Source organism: Vitis vinifera, chromosome 10 (genome assembly GCF_030704535.1).
Source record: "Vitis vinifera cultivar Pinot Noir 40024 chromosome 10, ASM3070453v1".
In the NCBI taxonomy this organism is placed as follows: domain Eukaryota; kingdom Viridiplantae; phylum Streptophyta; class Magnoliopsida; order Vitales; family Vitaceae; genus Vitis; species Vitis vinifera.
Window position 1 is genome coordinate 6,874,495 of NC_081814.1, and position 22,613 is coordinate 6,897,107.

Sequence of the window (22,613 nt, forward strand, 5' to 3'; positions counted from 1 at the left end):
TGGAAGTATTAAAAGTTGAGCATTTATTAAAATGTTTTTACGAAAATCATGATTAAATTATAAATATAAAATATTAAAAATATAATTAAATATTTTTAGATTTAAAGAATACATGAATTTTAGTTGATGAAAATGATTGATTTTTTTTTTTAAAAAATTTATAAAAGATGTAATTTAAGCACTCAAATAGCTAAAATTAACATTGTATTCTTCTGCTTCCTTAGATGTTCAAAACATATGTATCCTAATCCAAGCAGTAGCTTCAACTGAGGGCACGAAACCTTCATCGATGGCGTTCATTCACCCGCCCGCTCTGCGAATTCCTCTGTTAACCTTCCAACCTCGCTCTTCTTCCACAAGAATCCTCACATTCTTCCCCAAACTACTGTTCAAAAACCCTAGGAATTCCCTATATATCGTTTCCTGCTCGACTCCCAAGGCTATTCCGGCGACAGAACAAGAAGTCCTCGATGCCATCGCTGAGTCCGACGAAAAGAGCCTTCCTGCCGTGAGATCGTTCGAGAACGACTTAGCTCGGCTAACGATGGTCGGAGCCATTGATGTCGAGCAGGCATTGACGGCCGCTGCTGCCGACGGTGGCAATACGGCCGACGAGCACATTGCTTCCGGTATGGCGGCTATGGTTGTGGAGACTGTGTTTCCAGGTGCTTCGGACGAGCACAGCACAGTCTCGACCAGACTGGTCAGTATAGTTTATGGTTTTGTTTATACGACGAATTTGTTGGATGTTACAGAGATGCTAAATCCGATAACTTTATATCATCTTGAAATGTTAGAGATTTCGTGCTTACCTGAAATTTCTGCTCCTAAATCATGTGATGGTACCATCACGAAAAGTTCTCTTTATGGTACAGATGAGTCGTGATGTGCGATTTTTAATCGGCAACTACAATGATTTTTTTCTTTTTTCTTTTTGACCTTCTTCTTGTTGAAATGTTGGCTCTAATTCCAGCGGTTGGGCAATCTGAAATTTTCAAAATTTTTTGGTGCTGAAAACTCAATTAAATATCTGATAAATTCATCGACTCCAAACCCAATTCCCCATCCTTTCAGTGTCATGTTTAACCTAAGTTGACTTGGGGTCTAGTTGGAATACATACATATATATATATATATATATATATATATATAATATGGTGGATACACACACATATGTATAGTGGATAATGTCTTGGGATGCAGCATATTAGTGACATATGTAAAACTTTTGCAAATAAGCATTAATGTTTCATCTGATTAGCAAGGATGAGATTGATTTATTTTAGTTAAATACCATGGCATTTACTCATTGAGGCACTTCAAGCTGATGGTGGATATTATTGGTGAGAAAACTAATGTCCTTAGATCTGTAATGCAGGACAGGATGATGGTGACTTTTGAATTAATGAGAGTATGATGGTGATATTAGATGCTACTTTGAAATGAAAAGATAATCTTGTCATTCTATTTGACTTTAATTGTTTGCATATTATTGCTACATTGGTTGAGTTTGAGATTTGGTTCTGTTTTGGGTATCTTGGATTAGCCAGGACTCAACAAAAACTGTATTTGTGCAGTAGATCTGTGAAGAGCAATGATACATAAACACGATGTGTGTGGTTTGTTGGAGTAATTGGGAATCTCACTCCTTTTCTCTCTCATACATGTAATCCTGCATTCATCTTTGTCTTCTGTTTGTACTTGCTTGTCACACATTACATGAATGCATATCCTCACTATTTTTTCAACCATCTTTAGCCTCTGTGGTTCTTCTAAATTTTCCAGCAATTAAATGAGTGATAGAACCTTATATTTACTGGTGCACTTGGGCATTTCCTTGATTTTTGGTTTATATATAAAATGGTGTGATGCTTAATTTTTATTTTACAATCGTTTTTGGTCAGGTCATGTGCTCAGATTTTTATTAGAAACCAATAACTGTGCAATAGAAAAAGTATACTTAAAGTTTCTTTTGTTGGATAACCATCCAACCAGTCCTAAAGTTTATTGTTTGAACAGTTTTTGCCTGCCAGAAAAGTTAAAGAGAAAGCCAATAGGCTCAGAAGATCTTTCACTGAAGATTTTCTGTCAAGCACTACGTCTAAAGACATTCTTGCCATGACATTTAGACAAGTAGTTTTGCAACAGCTTTGGAACTTTGAATTAGTGTTGTTTATACCTGGAACTGAAAGGAATATGGAGGAACTTCAAGACTCACGAAAGGTTTGCTCCGCTTCCATATCTCCTATGCTTCCATGTCTTTATGTTCATGCCTTACTCTGTTGTAATATCATATTAGTATGTCTGTCCTGCAGGTGACTCATGGTACTGATAGGTTCAGTTCTGTTATGCCTTTCCTATCAGCAGGTTCCTGCATCTTTCTTCTTAAGCTCATCGGATGAAGGGGTCATTTCTGTGCTTGCAGAAGTCATCTGCATTTCTGCTCTTCAAACCACTGAAAGACACTTCCTTAACAACTTGCTGGGCCAAACTTCAAATAATTTCTTCAAATGGTTTCACAAGCCCAAGAGTGTTGCATCAAAAGATTCCTCAGTTATAATGTATGAATTATTTGAAGATGAGATAGTTGAAAACGCCAAGAATCTGCTAGAAAATTTCAATTCAATGAAAGCAAATTATAAGTGTATCGAAACAAAAACGAAATACCATTGGTGGACATCTTCAGCAATCTCTAAATTGGAGAAGATTGGTGGTCCTGAGTTCAGTACTTGGACGAGTGAGTATATACCTGCTTACAGGCTACAGATTGACCCTGATAAACTTAAAAGTGTGAAGTTCGAAGGCTGGAAAAGATCGGCAGAGAATAGGTGGGAAGTTCTTCTCACCCACTCTCAAATGGTTCGTCCCTTGTTTTTGGACTTCATTTGTCCTTTGTTTTTTAACTTCATTTGTTCCTTGCTTTTGGACTTCATTTGTCCCTTGCTTTTGGACTCAAATGAATAGTTTATGATAGCGACCAATCAATTAGTATTTACTTAGACATTAGGAGGCCCAAATATTGAAATGAATACAGACTGAACAGTTAATTAATTTGATATTTTCAAATCAATGCTCTCTTACTTGGAGTCTCTTTTAGTTTGCCACATAATATAAGTTTCTGTGTTGCTATTGTCATTGAGGGTAAGTTATTTGCTGTAAGTCCTTATGTTATGCAAGTTTCTTTGTGGTAATGATTACATAAATTTGCTCTGTTGACTTGCTGTGTGCATGTTTAAACCATCAATTGACAGACTGCTGGCATGATATACTGAACATCTATTTTGCGTAACATGTTTTTATACTTACATTTAACATTATATTTGTTATTTAGGTCCAATCAGTGGTGAACCTGCATTCCAAAAATCAGTTGGATTGGTTTTAACAGATATTAGTGTTCTTCTTCCATGGCCAGATCCAATTCCTTCATGTCTGTATATAGAGAAGCCTATTCTAGCATAGGAATTTTTCCACATCCTTTTGCATCTATTTTACCAACTTGCCGGGTGGTAAGTGGTGATGAGAGGGAAAAAAAATTATTTGTATTTTTTATTTATTATTTTGATATTTTTCTTTCTTCAATCACTAGTTGTTACTTCAGCAAGGTGGTAGAGAGAGTGGGAAGAGTAGTAGTGCTCTCCTAAATAATGTGGATATGCCTATTTCAACAACTATGCCTACTTTACAAAAGGGCCTCACATGATTTTGTATTATCTCTTACTTATGCTGAAATTAGTCCATTGAGTGTAATTTATATCTTCTTATCTTGGCAATATTATGAGTTTAAATAAATTTTGATGGGGTTTGATTGCAGTGTCACTGGTCCTGGACCCTGTTTTCGTGTTAGACTTATTTTGGATGATAGTTGTACCTTGATGAGTGAATGCTTTCTATGTTTGGCCTGATTCTTATTTACAAATGCAGGTTGCATTGGCCAACATTCTAGATATGTATTATGAAGATCTCTACACGCTTCCTGATAAACAACTCTTATGTGGTGCGGGGTTTGCAAATTTCACCAACTTGTCCAAGAATAAGGTAGTCAAGTCTGTATTTGTACTTATGTTTTCTCTTAGTTAAACTTGAATATGGAAGCCTTGATTTCATCGGGTTGCTAGATGATACTAGAAAAGTTTTATTGGGCCTATAGGTACTAAAACCAATACTCTTAAGAAATGTAGGAATAGAGAGTTATTTGGTGTTGACAATAATATGAAGTTTGTGAATGAATTCAGAGTATTGGCTTTTTTTTTATAATTATTATTATTATGAAAAGTTACCAACCTTGTGATACAAAAAGATATGGTAATACATGTACCTACAATTTGGAAAGAATTGGAGGGTAAATGTGAGTGGGATGCAGTGTTGTCAAAAAGCAAAAGACGATGTCTAGGTGATAGGATACCTTTTAACCTAAGGTGAAAGGCGAAAAACAAGGCGATAATCCGACTATAGTAAGACAATAAAAAATATACATATATTTACCTATTCGATACTTAACCAATATAAGCGTCGTCTTCAACGATCAACACTATTAATTTGAAATTCCCTCCTTATATCCTATAAAATTAACAAAATAGTAATAATTATTCAAAGTGTTGAATATTATAATCATAAGAAACATCATATTATTTAGAGATATTCATCATGTCCAAATGCATATTGTAATTTTTCATACATCTAAAAATCAAAATTAAGAGCAAAATAAGAGGATGAACATTCTATAGATACTTTGGGCATCATCATTCTAGTCATCATTAAAATTAAAATTGTCATCACTTCCATCAAGACTAGATTGATAGCCCTCCATCTCATTATCTGTATGATTGATAATATAATATTTCATCTTATACTTTATTTAATCATATGTTAGATTGAATGAAATTATAATCTAAGTATGCTTAATCTTAACTATGGTCAAAGGCGACCTCTATCCCTTGTGCTTTATCCTAAGATGACTGAGTAGGCGTTGCATCTTTGAAGCTACCTTGCCTCGGTCTTCAAGAGGGGACTTTTATCTATTCCACCTAGCCTAATGGCCTAAGCGACCTAAGCGATCGCCTTTGATAACATTGGTGGGATGAAATTGATTCAGTCATTTCTTCGATTTTTTTTTTCCACTGATAATGGGAAGGAGGAGGTTGGAGTAATCATACATTGACATTTTATATAATACACATGGCATGGTAAGAGATATATTATTAAAAATGTAATATTACTACTTTAATATGATGTTTATACTCATGGAAGAAAATATTGCAATTTATCAACGATATTCGTTGAAATATAGCGTCGAACAATTCCGACACGATAAATAGGATGAAAATCTTGATGGTTCGATATTTTGCATTTTTTTGCTGGTTTATCAATGACATTTTTTTTTTGATAGGTAAAGGAAATTTCATTAAAAGCCAAAGAGGCTAAAGAAAGAGTATACACGGATTATACTAGGAAACAAAAGAACAAAAGATAATAAGGCAAACAAGCCTGACCCTTTCTTGGTAGCTAACTAGTCTACAAAATTAATCAAAGAGAAAGCGTGTTCCTCTATATACACCCTACCCCAATTTACAAAAGTGTACAAAAAAATGGATTTAATTTCCAAAGCTCTAAGGGTCTAAGGCAAAGAGACCTTTTTTCTCCTTATTTGTTTGTGATTGCACTGGAGGCTCTAAGTTGTCTCTTAAAGAGAGAGCTATAGGTGAAGGTTATTTGTTGGTTTGCCAAGTGAGGGTAGAGGGGGTGAAGAGGTTAACGTTTCTCACTTGCTATTTGCAGATGATAGTTTGGTCTTTTGTGAGGCTTCTCAAGACTAGATGACTTTTTTATGTTGGTTGCTTATGTGGTTTGAGGCTATTTCAAGGTTGAGAGTTAACTTGAATAAAAGTGAGTTGATCCTAATGGGAAGTTTGGAGAATGTGGAGGATTTGGATTCAAAGCTTGATTGTAAGGTGAGAAGCTTACCCTTCACTTACTTGGGGATGCCATTGGGTGCTCCATTCAAGTCTATGGTAGCTTGGGATGGAGTTGAAGAAAGGTTCCGTAAGAGATTGATTATGTGGAAGCGACAATACATCTCTAGGGGAGGGGAGGGAATCACCTTGATATGAAACACTTTGTTGAGCCTACCTATTTACTTCTTGTCTATCCTCCACTTGCCAAGGTTGGTTAGATTGAGGCTGTAGCAAATTTAGAGGGATTTTTTGTGGGGAGGTGGGGCTCTAAAGTGAAAACCTCATTTGGTAAGGTGGATAACTGTTTGTTCAGATAAAAGAAAAGGGGGATTGGGGGTTAATAGCCTTTCTACTCTCAATAAGGCTCTCCTTTACAAATGGAGCTAGCACTTTGTGAATGAGAGAGAGACATTTTGGAATCAAGTAATAAAGAAGTATGGGAAGGAACGAGGCGGATGGTGTTCTTGTGAAGTAAGGGAGGGGTATGGTATAAGGTTGTGGAAAGCGATCATGAAGCTTTGGCACCTCGTATACCTATCAAAAAAAGCTTTGGGACCTTGTTAGCAGTAGACTTTCCTTTGTGGTAGGTAATGGGCAGAGGGTGAGTTTTTAGAAGGATAAGTGATGTGGGGCTACACCTTTGTGTGATTCTTTCCCCTTTTTATTTGCCTTAACTGCTTCCAAAGAGGCTTGGGTGAAGGACGTTTGGAATGTCTTAGAAGGTGGGGGGAGCTAGAGCCCTTGCTTCTCTAGACGTTTCAATGATTGAGAGGTGGATACGGTGGAGAGCCTTTTGTTTTGTCTGTGTGGGAAGAGAGTGAATATATTTGAGGAGGGCAAAGTGTGGTGGACGGAAACAAAAAGTGGCAAATTCTCTATAAAGTCTTTCTACAAAGTCTTAGAGTCGGATTCTTCAGTTTATTTCCCAATGAAGATCATTTGGAATTCTTGTGTGCAACCAAAAGTAAGCTTCTTTGCTTGGGAGGCCTTATGGGGAAAAACTTTACTTTGGACTAAATTCAGAAGAGAGGATGGACTTTAGCAAATAGGTGTTATCTTTGTCAAACCAATGAGGAATTCATAGAGCACTTAGATGGTGTTTGTTTTTTTAGCTTTTTTCTTAAAGCAATTTAGTTTTAGAATTTAAGTTGTTTGTTTTTCTACTTTCTCATGACTTATTATAAACTTTTTACTAAATAGAAAAAGCCAAAATATATAGCTTTTTCTAAATAGAAAAAATAACATGTTGATTTTTTTTAATTTTTAATACTTAATAGAAATAAAATACTACAAAAACAAACAACCTAATATTTAACACTATTAAGCATTAAGGTTCTATTTAGAATTAAGTAAAAAAATAAACACCACCTTAGTTCTTCATTGTGTAAAGACAAGGGCTTTGTGAGAGATGTTTTTTTTCACTATTTTTGGAGTTTCGTGGGTGTTTCCTTCTTCAGTTAGGGAAACCCTTTTAAGTTGGGATGGGTCTTTTGTGGGTAAAAAGTGTAAGAAAGTTTGGAGAGCAGGCCCCTTATGCATTTTTTTGGATAGTTTGGAAGGCAGGAGACAAAATTGCCTTTGAAGACGACGCGTTGTTCATTCAAAGGCTGAAAGGTTCTTTTGTGTACTTACTTTGGTCGGGACTAAGATGTTTATAAAATATGATCCTTCAAAGTTAATTGATTTCATTGATTGGGTGAGCTTCCATTGAGGGAGGGGTTGTCTTTTGTATATACTTTTGGACAGTTTTTTGTTTTAGTTATAAGGGGTGAGTGTATCTTTTTTCTATATCATGGGCCGCTATTTTAGCGCCTCTTTTTAATATAAATACTCTTCTTTAATTATAAAAAAATATATATATTTCTATGAAAAGGCATATATATTTGTGTAAAAAGGGTCATTGAGAAAGTGGCAAGCACAATACATTGGAAGTATACATGTGAGAAAACAAAAAAATCTATATATAGAAATCTAACAAGGATAGTGAACTAGCTTGATCATCAACTAGAAGATACCTGCAAGATCAATATATAGATTAGATATGAGGGATTCTTGAAGAGATTGGATAGCGTGTTGCACCTCTTCAAAGGTTCTTCAGTTGTGTTCGTTTTAATCATGGCGATTGTTGGTTTATAGTTTCTCTTGTACCCTTCCTGTGTGCTAGGCTTGCTCTCACCTTTTTATAAGGCTCTTTCTTTCTTGTGTGTGTGCAGACACATTTGTTTGCCTATAAAAAAAGTCTACTGCAATTTCAATGAAAAAAGTTATTGCTGCCTAATTGTATGTGAAAACTTGAATTATTTATACTAGATGAAAATTTAATGTATGATTATGACTTGCGTGTCAAAATATTGTGTGAATGGCCGAATACCTTGGCCTTGAGTTTTGTATATTATATATAGACTTTACAAGGATGCTATACATGGAAAGCAAATAAAAGCAAATAAATTCCAGCATGATTTTAGCCCTATACATGTAAACTATAACCTGTCAAATAATGTACGCTAACTGTACAGAATAATAAATAGAGAAATAAGGAAACAATTGTGGGCTAAAATAAGGAAAGAAGTATGGACAATAAAGCTGTCCTTTGACAGCCCCCCTCAAATTGATGCAGGTTGATCAACAAGCATCAATTTGCTACTTAGCAAGCAATGTCGATGACGAGGGAAAGCCTTGGTGAAGATATTAGCAATTTGTAAGTTAGTGGAAATTTGTGGAAGAGTGATAACATGAGCTTCAAAGGCTTCACGGATAGAGTGACAGTCCACTTCAATATGCTTTGTGCGCTCATGATAGATAGGATTGGCCGTGATCTGAATAACACTTGTATTATCGGCATGTAGAGGTGTAGGATCGGTCTCAGAAAAATCTAACTCTGCAAGCAAACCTCGAAGCCAAATGATTTCAGAACAAGTAAGAGACATCGCCCAGTACTCAGATTCCGTAGATGACTTAGAGACTCTGTCTTGCTTCTTACTTTTCCAAGATATCAATGCGTCACCTAAGAACACACACCAACCAGTGATGGAGCAACGGGTATCCGCACAACCAGCCCAATTAGCATCACTATAAGCAGCAAGGCGAGTAGAATTGCCTGCAGGGAAGAACAAGCCACGAGTAGAAGTGCCTTGAACATAGCGTATGATCCTACGGACAACAGCCAAATGAAGATGACGAGGAGTCTGAAGGAACTGGCTGACTTGCTGTACAACAAAAGAAATGTCTGGTCTAGTAACGGTGAGATAAACAAGGCTACCCACCAACTTCCTGTATAAACTGGGATCAGCAAGTAAGTCGCCCTCCTCTTTGCGAAGCTTGACATTTAATTCCATGGGAGTATCAACAGAAGTAGCCACTTGTAGACCAGCTGTAGCCACCAAGTCACTCGCATACTTATGTTGATTGAGGGAAATACCAGAGGGACTATGATGTACCTCAAGACCAAGAAAATATGTGAGAGACCCAAGATCTTTCATATGAAAGGACTCGGAGAGATGAGTTTTGAGCTGACCAAGTAAAGCAAAATCGGAACCAGTGATCACAATATCATCAACATAAACTAAAAGAACAACAATACCCATGTCTGATTTCCGAAGAAACAAGGAAGTGTCATACTTACTCTGCCTGAATGAAAATTGTAATAAAGTGGTGCGGAATTTATCAAACTAGGCCCTCGGAGCCTGTTTGAGACCATAAAGAGAGCGACGAAGCTTACACACATGTGAAGTCGGAGAGGGAAACAATCCCGAGGGTGGCTTCATATAAATACACTCTTTAAGATCCCCATGAAGAAAAGCATTTTTTACATCCATCTGATGTAGTGGCCAATCACTGGAAACAGCAAGAGCTAGAATCGTACGAACAGTAGTCATTTTAGCCACAGGAGCAAAGGTCTCTTCATAATTGACACCATATTTCTGATTATTCCCAAGTGCAACAAGCCGAGCTTTGTAACAATCCAAACTTCCATCAGATCGGACCTTGACTGAGTAAACCCATTTGCAACCCAGAGGAACAATAGTGGGAGGACCCTTTAGAGCGGGAATTTCTTCCTGCATGGCTTGTCGCCAACAATCATGCTTGGCAGCATGTGAGTAGCATGTGGGAATATCAAAATTGGACAATGCAGCAGTAAGAGCTGAAATAGAATTGCCAGAACTGGAAGAGGGAAATCCATACCTATTCGGAGGTACAGACACTCGAGAAGAGCGACGTACTGAAGGTGCTGCAACTGACTGAATCTGGAGCGTGGTAAGATCAGATATCGGGTGAGCCACCGAAAGAGACTGTGGGCGGGAGCGTCTAGTATACACAATACCTGGTTGAAAACGAGAACTGACTGGATGAAGATATGAGAATTGTTGCTCAAAGGAAGGGAGGACCACAGTAGAAGAGGATGACACAGTAGAAGAGGATACAGGAAAGAAATGTTGATTTTCAAAGAAAATAACATTCCTAGAAATACGTGTATGATGTAATGTAGGATCATAGCAAACAAATCCCTTTTGACACATATTATATCCCAAGAAAGCACATCGAACGGATTGAGCAGATAATTTATGTCGCTCATGAGGAGGTAAATGAACAAAGCATACACAACCAAAAATACGAAGGTGATCATAACTAGGTTGCTTAGCAAATAAGCGGAAATAGGGAGACTCCATATGTAGGACTTGAAAAGGTAAACGATTAATCAAGTGAGTAGCAGTTTTTAGAGCCTCTACCCAAAACATGGATGGAACAGAAGATTCTAACAAGAGAGTACGTACCACATCTAGAAGATGACGATTTTTGCGTTCGGAAACTCCATTTTGTTGAGGAGTAGAGGGATATGAACGTTGATGAATAATACCCTTAGAAGCCAAGAATGCTTGAAACTCATTAGACAAATACTCACTACCGGAATCTGTGCGTAATGTCTTAATAGAAGTAGAAAATTGATTGTCAATATACGCTAAAAACTCAGTGAAAGTATGACAGACCTCAAATTTAGAGCGAAGAAAGTAGACCCAAGTAAATCTGCTATGATCATCAATGAAAGTCATATAATATTTAAATTTCTCATGTGAACCAACCGGGGAAGGTCCCCAAACATCACTATGGATAAGATCAAAGCAGTGAGATGCTCTACTTGCATGTAAAGAGAAGGGAAGAGTTTTACTTTTACCAAGTTTGCAAGAATCACACTCAAGAGATAAAGAAGAACGATCCTTATTACCAGGTAAATCAGGGTTCAATACATGAGATAAGATCTGAATATTGGGATGGCCTAAACGACGATGCCACACCATACTAAGATCTGAAACATTATTACAAGCAAAAGACTTAATAGAAGAAAGTGGAGAAAAATATGGAACAGGTAAAAATAGTGGAAACAAGCTCCCCACTTTAGGTCCCTTCGCGATCGGCTCCCCCGTTACCTGGTCCTGCACAACACAACCATTACCAGAAAAATTAACAGCACAATTGTTATCAACTAATTGGCCAACAGAAATAAGATTCGTGGAAAGCTGAGGAGTAAGAAACACATCAGTGAACTTAGAAGAGGCATCGCCAATAGCAGCTATGGGCAAAGAGCTGCCATTGGCAGTCTGAATGGAAGATTGACCAGCGTAGGGCCGAACATGACACAAAGCGGTGGGATTATTAGTCATGTGATTAGAGGCCCCCGAGTCCACGTACCAGAGTTTAGTAAAATTGTTACCTTGAAACCCCATTGCTGATAATGCTGAAATTAACATCCGTTGCACCATTTCTGGGGTGCAGTAATCTGGTGCAGGAATAGAGCACGCAGCTGAAGGAGAGTCGTGTGCTTCAAAAGTTGCTACAAGAGGGACAATAACCGAAGTCTGAAATGCTTGGGTCTGACGATTCTGGGGGCGAATACGACATTCTTTGATAATGTGACCCTTCTTCTTGCAATAAGAACAAAACTTCTTAGGGCAAGTGACAGCAATATGCCCATATTCCTTGCAGCAGAAACACTGCAAGTTTTTAGAATGCATAGGTGGTTCGCGTTGTTGGGCAACATAAGCTACAGTTGCCGTCCCTGAACTGCCACGAGATTGCTCCAGAATAGCTTGAGTACTAAAGCGTTACTCTTCGCGAAGTAACTCACCAAAACAAATATCAAGAGAGGAAACAAGAGATCTATTCAGTAAAGAGGAGTGGACAGATTCATATTCCGGATGTAGTTTCATAAGAAACTGATCACATTGGGTAGTTGCGTGAATAGTTTGAATAGTTGAGAGAGCGGCAATAGGAACATCCGCTGTAACCAAATCAACATATTCATGCCAAAGAGTTAGAAATGCCAAGTAGTAGTCCTGGATGGAAAGACTACCATGTTGAAACATGGCAATCGCATGTTCTAACTGAAAGCGACGAGCATCGTTATCCTGATGATAAACTTTCTTCAAATAAGCCCACATAGATTCAGCGGAGCGATGGGGCCGCAAGTGGGTGACAATATGAGGCTCCACTGAACCAAGAAGCCAAGACATGATGCGTGCATCAAGCACAACCCATGAAGGAGAAGACCCAACATCCTGAGATTTGTCAAAAGTGGATGGTTTTTCAACATCCGTGCCATCAATATGACCCCAAAGGTCTTTTTCCTTGAGAAAAAGTTCAAACTGAAATGACCAGGTAGAATAATTTGTGCCTGTAAACTTAACACACAGAGGTGCGGAATTCATAGAAAATAAATAGAACTTGAGACAAAAGGATGGACCAAAAAAAAATTCCCAGAAGAAAACTGACCCACGACAGCCACAGAAATACCGAGAAAAATGGTTGTGGTTGGGTGCAGCACGGATCAACACAGACTTGACCGAAAGACACGAGAGGCACCTCCGAAACCGAGAAGACAAAAAAGAATTTGAGGGAAGAAAAATTAGCAACCTTGCTCTGATACCATGTCAAAATATTGTGTGAATGGCCGAATACCTTGACCTTGAGTTTTGTATATTATATATTGACTTTACAAGGATGCTATACATGGAAAGCAAATAAAAGCAAATAAATTCCAGTATGATTCTAGCCTTATACATGTAAACTATAATCTGTCAAATAATGTATGCTAACTGTACAGAATAATAAATGGAGAAATAAGGAAACAATTGTGGGCTAAAATAAGGAAAGAAGTGTGGACAGCAAAACTGTCCTTTGACATTGCGGTTTCATCAAATTGTAGGTATTGCTAGAGGCTTGGATTGCTCTTTCTTGTAGACTCCTTGCTTAGAAAATCATACTACAGATCACTTTGCTAGAGGCGGCAATCAGTTGATTTCTTTTGTAGGGGATCTTTACCTAACCCTGAGTTATAGAGTGTCTTTATATATATATACATATGTATGCTTTTGGGTCAGCCTTAAGGTGCCCTTTTTTCTAATATATTTTTTCTCTGTGTGTTTACTTATCAATATATATATATATATATATATATATATATACATATAATTTTACATTTGTAAGCTATATAGCTTTGTTTTGTTTTGCAAAGGAGAATTTTATATTCTCTCTTATTTATTTATTAGATCTTGTAGGTTTTAGAAAGATTTCTTATCTTTCATTGTTTTATTAATTCGTATCAATGAATTTGTTGTCTCTGATTTAGAGAGAGAGAGAGATGCATAATTTAGGATTTTAAAAGTCTAACGAATCTTGTCAAAATGTCCCCCTGATTTGAAGTGCTAAAGGTGTATTATGATTTAGTCCTCAATTCTTTTTTTCTTTTCTCTCTCTCTCTCTCTCTCTCTCTCTCTCTATATATATATATATATATATATATTTACCATTTTCTTTTTCTCTTTTTTAGTTTCTTGAGTTGATTTGGGATGTGTCTTCTTGTATTTGAGTAACTTGGGATTGTTTTATTGCATTATTACAGAGAATCTCTTCACTGCTGAAAATCCTAACTATTAGCATTGCAAGTGGAATTTTTCTCGTTGCCATCAATGTTTTGGGTAGACTCTATTTCCCCCGTGTAAATGAGGTTGGCAAGGGTCCTGGAAATCAACCTTCACTTTTGCCATCTGAAATTAACTGTGTACAGCATAATTCTCTTGAGACTACAAAGGTACGCATGTATGAGAATAGTACATCTGTAGGCTAATTTACATTCTTTTCTTTGTGATCTGGGTATATAATTGTTCATAGGCAGTTAATGAACTAGTGACATGAGAGGCTGCACATTGGAAGAGTGAGAAGAAGGAAGCTGGCTTACAGTTTCTCCCCAAAAAGTACAATCCTGACGTGGCGGTTTTTCATTTCTTTTGTTTCTCATAATAAATTCTCTCAGCAATCAAAATTCCCACATTTTTGTTTTGAAAATCAGATATTAATCATTGGTCATGTTAGCCTAACACTATGCATCATTTGTGAAAGGCCTAGCAAGGGTGGTGGGGGAAGGAGAGAGTGGGAGTGGTGGGGTGGCGCAACCAGTACACGGGGTATGGAAGGCATGCCAAGGCCAAAAAAAAAAAGACAAAGAGCACTACCCTGAGTAAATTTAGCCAAAACCATCTACAAAGTCTAGAATAGAAAAAAACATTAGCTCCATAAGAGCACTAGGACCAAGAGTACTGACTCTGTCCATTTGTAAAAACGTTGTTTGCTTGACTATTTGAGCATGGAGAGGATTTCTGTTGGTGGAGAAAAATTGGGTTGTTTTATAAGTAGCCTTTCAGGCTTTGAACTAAAGAAGCAAATTTGTGGTTTAAGAGCCCTAAATTTGACTAAACAAGTCCTGCATATGATATACCCTGAATCTGAATGGAGGATATATTACCTCATGGGATTTAGATTTCAGTGCAGTGAATAAAATTTGATGCTTACACCACTCATTGAACTGAAAAAGAGAAATCCATGAAACAGCTTGTTGCTTTTAAAATTTTGTTACTTGTTAGGGACTACAGAACACCCTTGCATATGATGGATCTTTATTGGGTGTGTGTGTTTCTCGTTTGATGTCCACCCCCCAACTTGTGTATCTTATATGACCCAAGTTGATATGTATTGCATGTGTTTGCTTGATGTTCATCCACCTCAACTTGTCATCTAACTAATCTTAAATCTCCCAAGTTGAGATTCATAGTGCCCAGACCATTTAAAATCTCATAGAATTCTGACATTTAAAAAAAGAAAAATTTGATGCAGGTATCTGATCCACTGGACTTACCTTTACTTGAATACTAACTAGTAATTTAATATAAAAAAATGATTTCTATCAAGTTCAACACATTGTAGTGCCCCTTTGTTTTATGATTCACTCTAATAGATTTCCTTTTTCTTTATATATATATATAATATTTGGATCTTTATTTGGATAGATGGAGGCTTTTTGCATCTCAATTGTTAAAAAGATAAAGGATGCTTTTGGTTGGTCGGGAGAGATAATGGCAGAATCAAGTGTTGGTGCCTGGACTGGGGATCTGCCAATTTACTTGAGGGTGGATAAAGCTAATCATAGTGGTGAAGATATTTCAAATGGTACTGCTCTCCTACAGAGAAGTGACGAAGAAAAGAAAACTTCAACACAAGATATTGCTAGTTATCAGGTACTTTTTTTTTACAGTCAGTTAATCTTTTCCTATTTATGTTTTGCTAGTTACCCAAAAGAAACAGAGAGAGAGAAAAGAGGAAACAAAAAGGAGAGAAAAAGTTATAGGTGTTCTTTTGGAACTAAAATCCCAAGTGCATGAATCTTAACTTTGGGAATTTTCTTGCTGTAGCTCTCATTTCATTGCTGCATAATTGTCTGGCTTTATTCATTTGTGATCTGCTTTATTTCTCACACAATATGCGGCCACATTTCAGATAGCCTGTATTTTGGAAGTGATGCCTGCATCATGAGTGATTGCATCATTTTTATGTGGCTTCACTAACTTATTAACAAAATGATCAGCCTACGTACCAATTGCATCTGTGAATGAGGATTTTCTGTGTAGATTGTGTTCTCAGTTACTTTAAGATGCTGAACCGAAAATGCAATCCTACTTGCAGTGATGCCTACAAAGAAAATCTTACTTCCCGTGCTGTAGCTTTTCAGGACTTCTTTCCTTTCTAAAGATTTTTGAGAAATGCATCTAATCATTCTATGAGACAAGTCATATGGGTCCTGCCTTCTAAATTCGGCTCCAAATGCATTGCCATCCAGTCACATGTGAAGGGCCAAATTTCTTCCTCGCTTTCTCTCTTTAGTCTTTACAAATACAACACAAACTTGAAATCTGACCATTTTTGTTTTGGTTTTCTTATGTAACTAAGAGTGTGTTTAGTAGTGATTTTAGGAAACGTTTCTAATATTTTTAACACTTGAATGATAAAAATTTTCAAATATTAGAAATGTTAGAAACGCTTCTTAGAATTACTATCAAACGGGTTTTAAGAGTGTGTTTGACAGTGTTTCTATTTAAATTGTTTTATCTGAAAGTGTTTTTAGAAAAATTACTTATCAAGTGTTTCTCTAGAAAACATTACTAGTGATTTTTTAACATTACAAATGATTTTTTAAATTTTGAAGTGTTTCATAAATTTTATCAAACACTTAGAGTGTATTTGGTAGTGATTTTAGGAGGTGTTTCTAGTATTTTTTATACTTGAAAGATAAAAAATTTTAAGTGTTAAAAATACTAGAAACACTTTTTAAAATCACGATCAAACACATTATTAATTTTTTTTTGTCAAAAACACTTTTTAAATCAAAAGAGACTTCCTAAAATCACTGTCAAATGGACTCTAAAATGTGATTGAAAAATGAAACTATCAGGCCACATATGAGCACAAAAGAACATGTTCATCTTTCAAATATTAATGTACAGACAAAAGGAGCACTCATGTTAAGTGTATTGTATATGTTATAGAATTTTGTTGTGCTCTTATTCTCGTCTTTTTTCCATCTGTTGTAAAAACTTTCATCATGTCTTCTTTATTTATGCTTTTACATGTGGTTGAGATCCAGGTGGTCTTGTCAGTTGATGGTGATATAGTCGGATTCCAACCTACGAGCCGGGTGGCTGTTAATAATTGGGCTGTCAATCCACTAGCAAAAGAGCTGTATAAAGGAAAAAAGCTTTCACCTGGTAAGTATTAAATAACACTTCTGTAGTCTTGCTTTCTTTTGGGTTCTAACAATCTGAACTGACTTTTACCCTTTGAGTGTTTCTCGAGCAGGCCTCTTTGAAACTGGCCTCAAAATTCCTCGTCCAAATGAGGTTGTTATCATAGAGCTGTTAATGTCAGTAAATAGCGATGCCTGTTTTGCATTGGCCCGACCAGTTCAATGAGCATTGCCTGATGCTTGGACATGAAAAAGACTAGTTGGTGCAGCTTGTGAATCCCACGCAGTATAGGGTTGATTCTGTCAACTGCAAATTTGGCTTGTCGAACAATGTCCTCAATTAAGTAAGGAGTCCTGTGGTGATATCCAAAAGCCCTTATATCCTCTAGTCTTCTCCAATGTTCGACCATATCACTATGTCAGAGATTAAAGGAGTTGTTTCAGATTTTCTGTCTATTGAAATTTAGGGCTGGTTTTTGCTTTTGTGGTTTCTATTGATTCAACTACAGTAGGGAAAAGGTGTCCATGGATTATTTCATAACTAAATCCTATTATTATCATCCAAAATTAGGAATGAAAAAGTTTGATTTCTAGTTTGTCATTATGAGGTAAAGATAAGAGTTGGCTTTCTTACGTTAATAAGGAGACTTTGTGGCATAAATGCTAAAATTTAAAGAAGTCTTTTAAAAAAAGTTTTAATATATTCAAGTACATTTCAATTTAACAGAGGAATATCTCCAAAAATCAATATAATAATGGAGTATGCAGCGAACTGGGCCCTTCTGTTTATTGGTTGGACACTACACGTGCCTGCAGTTCGGTGTATCAGAAACTAATCCCACAATTTGGGCCAGGCCCATCAGATGGTCCACCCATGTAATCAATTGCAGCCCACTGTCCATGGTATAGCACATACCATGATTTTGCATCTACACCTTTCTCTTATCAGCGTCCAAATTCATCAATCGATAACAAGCGACGGAAGTTGGAGAGTTTTAAGCCATAGATCCTTTGGACTATTCAAGTGGGACCCATATCCACAGAAAACCATCTGAGTACTCTCACATAAAACTCCCCCTCCACGCAGTCTGGTCCTCCTAATCCAACTAGGGTTTTTTTAGAATCAGAACCAAATAAAGGAAAGACTGGAGGAGGAAGAGAAGCCACAAAGAAAAAGAGAAAGTAGTAGCCTCTTTACGGAGATCGGCTTCTGAAAAAAGCAGTTGGGGTTCTCAATCTCCGGTGCGTCGACGATGGGAAGGGGAAAGTTCAAGGGCAAGCCCACTGGTCGGCGCCAGTTTTCTACTCCTGAAGAGATGCGTAAGTCTCCCTAATTTCGCGATCTTATCCATCTGTTTGGTTAATGAGAAAGTTTAGGAAAATAAAAATTAGAAGATTGGCCTACAGACTCAAGCTGAGTCAGCAGAGTGATTGTGCGAGGGATGATTGCGCTGATTGATTGCTTGATTGAAAATATATGGGTTCCATTTCCGTTGTTTTTTCCTCCAGTTTCTCAATAACCAAACTGGGGTTTTAGTTTTTCTTTCTTTTTTTTTTTTTCAATTTATTTGATGGTTAGATCTGGATTATTAGTTTTGGAGTGGTTATAAGAGTGTCTGCAATTGCTTGAAAATTTATTTCTGAATTTTGATATTCGTCTGATTCATTTTAGAAGTTGGATATTCATGGAAACAATCTGGGTTTGGTGGATACGGATATTAGATGGACTCTCGGTTTCTTGGTGCTATTTTCCTGATGAATTTGAAATGGTCTGTGAGTTTTGAACTAATGATTTTCTGTTCCTGGATGAAAAAAATTCATGTGTTTTGGATTGGGATTTCCCTGCTACAAAGTGACGTTGTGAGAATTCTCATCGGATTATTGTTAGTGCGTGCACTGTTGGATCCGGTCATTAGGCTTGGTCTGATGGTTACTGTTCTGTTTTATGTATTGTCTTGCCATCATCCTCGGGAGAGAGCAATGTGTGTCTGTAAGACATCGTCAAAGAATTTCCTTTGACAAACTTAGTTTATTTGTTTTTCTATGTATACTTGGTTTTGCTAATGAGTTTGGTCCTTTTTCTCATGGTAGGAGATGCCAACATGGCAAGGTTCTTTAGATGACTCGATGCTATTGAGAGAAGTAGAAGTGGTGAAACCTTTGAATGCATACACACTTAGGGTTAAAACAGACTTAAATTTGACAGGGGAGCACATATAGAGATGCCATTTGAGATGAATGAAAGAGAATTATGAATTACACCTTGTCTTATTCCAATAATACAAGAAGTATGGGTATTATATGCCTTCATTTTTATGAAGTCTTGGCTCACTCTATGGCCAAATCACTGAATCAAATTAATTTCACTTAGCGTAATTTGGGGCCCTGAATTTTCTGTAATCACTTTTCGTTTTGTTGATTCTGCACTTGTATTTTATTTGGTTTTCTTTGATTGATTTCTGGTTGTCCTCTGCGCCGTTTTATTTCCCTCAATTAAAACATTGTGAGAGTTGCTAAAGTTTTGCATGGTGGTTGAAATAAGTATTGCCTGTATTTAAACCTACATTTCATTTATTTTTTTTTGGTGGGTTATGATTTAATTGCAGTTGCTGGTACCTCTTCTCGTCCCCGCACATTCAAACGGGTATGTCTATATAGTATCCTTATTATTTTTCCTGCAATAATATGTTCTTATCACTACCAAGCATCTTAAATAGGAAGAAAATGTTCTTTAGTGTTATGAGAAACTGATCTTTTTGGTGTTACTAGGAAGAAGCTGAAGTGGAGGAAGAACATTCTGAAGAAGAATCTGAAGAAGAACCTGAAGTCAGTAAACAATGATTGGTTATCAATGAAGAAGGCTTCCTTTCCATATGTTTCTTGTTGTTATATCGATGTCTTATAAATTTGTTATCTCATATCTCTTGTTTTCAAATAATTAGGAGAGGCGGAAGGGCACCCAAGGTCTTATTGAGGTTGAGAATCCTAATTTGGTAAAGCCAAAGACCTTGAAAGCCAGAGACATTGATGTGAGTTCCTCAAATTCTCTTTAATTGTTAGCAATTTAACATCATATGTAAAATTTTTTCTCATTTTTTGTTTTATTTTACAGATTGAGAAAACAACTGAACTTTCGAGGCGTGAAAGGTTTGTAGATTCTTTTTTTTCTTTCCTACAGTTTCTATCAAATTGATGATTCAGTGGGCTCTTTCCTTTTTTGTGGTCTTTATAATCCTATCTTCTGTCTTGAAGAGCTTTCAAGGGAATAGAAACATAGAGCATCTAGTGATTTTCTTGATCATTTTATTATAGATTTTCAATGAATTATATTCATATATAATGGAAAGTTGAGCCTCTTCCCATTTCATACCTTGGAGATCTAAGATTGATCTTACACTTGAAGTTTAAAATAGAAGATTGATTGTTGTACCTTTGTTATGTTGACCAACTCTGTCGTGTTTTAGAACCTCAAGAGCAAAACAGCCAAGAAAGTTCCACCCAGTGTCTACATGTTTATGCAAATCCCATATTGAAAGTAACATGGTTATCAATTTAGGAGCTTTTATAAGATGAAGATGATTTTCATGTAAAGGATGATGTCTTTCCAAGAAGATTTTCATGTGTAATGAATCAAAGTGCCTAGTGGAGCACCATTGGTTCAAGTAAGAGGATCAGCTATGGGACCTAAAAGCCATGGCCAGGATTCCTGGCTCATGAGAGCCTAAATGTTTAAATACAAAACCAAGATGCCACAGCTGAAATATCCTGTGGCCAAATGCCATTTAGTATTCAATGTTGCATTCAATTTTGAAGTGTAGTTTTGAAATAGTCTCAGGCAAATAATCTCCCTGACATCACATTTTATCTATTTACAGAGAAGAAATAGAGAAGCAGAAAGCCCATGAGCGATATATGAGGCTGCAAGAACAAGGGAAAACAGAACAAGCCAAGAAAGATCTAGGTAAGTTATTAGGAATCAATGGCTATTTCTTTTCTTTTCTTTTTTTTTTTTGGTCCTTTTGATAGGGCAGATATAATTCTCATTTGTATATCTCTTATTTCTGTTTACCTTATCGGTGCTTTCATTTATATATGCATTGTGAATTTAACCTCTTTTATTGTCATATATATATAATACACTTATTTTTAATAATAAAAAAAATGTATGGATAGTTAAAGAATTTGGTTTGTATTAGATATCTTAATGACATGATCTGTGTTTTAATACCTTTCCTGATGATATGTTAATCTGACACAACTTTTTGAAATTTTTGATGCTCAAATGATTGTATTCACATCTCTTTGATCCATTAAAAATCCTCGTGTGGATGTGGTGAGATACTCTATTTGCACCAGTATTGAATTATCAAAGACTCGAAACACCAGATTGCAGATTCCTTATTGAGGATCAATATCTGGTCACCCAAAGTGTAGTAAGTTTGTTGATTGATGCTTTTAGTAGTAATGGAGTTAGTAGCCACTACTAACATGCTTAAGGGCAAGCAACTGGCATCATAGTTGTTGGAACCATTTTAATATGAATACTGAACTTCCTGCTTTATTTGATTTGAAAACATTTCTCTTAGATTGTTGGTTAATAGAATGCCACTATTTTCAGTTAATGATAGTAATGCATTTTGAAACTTGATCATGAAGGCATAACTGTCAAGAATGACTGCACCATTTAAAATGTCTGATGGAAGGTGCTTCTACGCTGTGAAACTTTAGAGGTGGTTGGATTTATTTTGATAGATCAATAGGGTGATTTTTTTTCCCCTCAAAAAGAGAAACAAATATGCCTAGAAAATTATAAGTTGCTGTGAAAGTTTTAAATTTGAATATTGTTGGAAATTCATTTCTCATCCTCACATCCTGTTCATTTCATTCTTCATTTGTGGGGGTTCAATGCAACAGATGGGGTGTGTTATTCTTTCTGATATCCACTGATAGTAAATTCTTGGAGATCTCATAGTTGAATTTAAAATCCTCTTGCAGAGCGCTTAGCCCTGATTCGACAACAAAGAGCAGATGCTGCCAAAAAACGAGAAGAAGAGAAGGCTGGTAAGGATTTACAAAACTTTTGATTGCTTTGCCTTTGGGTTTCTTTTGTATCGAGCATCTTGAAGCTGAATAATTCCTATTGTCTCAGCCAAGGAGCAGAAGAAGGCTGAGGCTCGCAAATGATCTTATAAAGTGGTTGCAGAAAAATATCATGCAAACAAGATATTGTCCCCTTCTATTACAAGGAACAGTCTACCTAATATTTGGTTTATAGTGAAAGATTACTATGGCGGTCTTAGTAATTGTGAAAACTGATATTTTTACCCTACCCTGCTTTCAGATTTAACAATGTTATTGTGTCTTTTAAAGCGAATAGAGTTGTAATACGTTTTAGTAGTTTAACCGTATTTTCTGTAGAAGATGGTTATATGTAGGCTGATAACATGCTGATGATCATGTAGCCCAACATCGCTTCTGTTATGCTTGTGTCCACAACAATCGCTTGGTTGGGCAGACAAAAGTGGTTTGGGCCATCATCTATCTTGTTTCAAGGCCCCATGGGATTGTAGAAAGGTCATGTCTAGTCATTTGGTTGT

General features: G+C 36.5%; 3 protein-coding genes across 4 annotated transcripts; 2 read left to right on the forward strand and 1 right to left on the reverse strand.

Moving 5' to 3' along the window:
- The first annotated feature begins 210 nt into the window (after nucleotides 1–210).
- LOC100248663 (uncharacterized) lies at nucleotides 211–17,617 on the forward strand. 2 transcript variants are annotated; one of them, XM_010657169.3, is made up of 8 exons: nucleotides 211–703; nucleotides 2,020–2,223; nucleotides 2,365–2,859; nucleotides 3,922–4,035; nucleotides 13,846–14,034; nucleotides 15,287–15,514; nucleotides 16,918–17,038; nucleotides 17,130–17,617. In XM_010657169.3, the coding sequence occupies exons 1-8, from the start codon at nucleotides 290–292 to the stop codon at nucleotides 17,240–17,242; spliced, it is 1,878 nt and encodes a 625-aa protein (XP_010655471.1). In that variant the 5' UTR covers nucleotides 211–289; the 3' UTR covers nucleotides 17,243–17,617. The 2 variants fall into 2 exon arrangements, with proteins under 2 accessions (XP_010655471.1, XP_002273236.2); XM_002273200.5 differs by having other exon boundaries at nucleotides 2,368–2,859.
- Nucleotides 11,337–12,082, reverse strand: LOC132254421 (uncharacterized). Its single transcript, XM_059740014.1, has 2 exons — nucleotides 11,659–12,082; nucleotides 11,337–11,380 (listed from the first exon to the last, which is right to left on the reverse strand). Exons 1-2 carry the CDS (start codon nucleotides 11,957–11,959, stop codon nucleotides 11,343–11,345), a joined length of 339 nt encoding a protein of 112 aa, XP_059595997.1. The 5' UTR covers nucleotides 11,960–12,082; the 3' UTR covers nucleotides 11,337–11,342.
- Nucleotides 17,618–17,954: 337 nt separating the features above from the next.
- LOC100258915 (28 kDa heat- and acid-stable phosphoprotein-like) lies at nucleotides 17,955–22,436 on the forward strand. The gene is made up of 8 exons (XM_002277693.5): nucleotides 17,955–18,336; nucleotides 19,623–19,660; nucleotides 19,786–19,842; nucleotides 19,959–20,045; nucleotides 20,129–20,163; nucleotides 20,892–20,977; nucleotides 22,012–22,077; nucleotides 22,166–22,436. The coding sequence occupies exons 1-8, from the start codon at nucleotides 18,270–18,272 to the stop codon at nucleotides 22,198–22,200; spliced, it is 471 nt and encodes a 156-aa protein (XP_002277729.1). The 5' UTR covers nucleotides 17,955–18,269; the 3' UTR covers nucleotides 22,201–22,436.
- The last annotated feature ends 177 nt before the right edge of the window (nucleotides 22,437–22,613 follow it).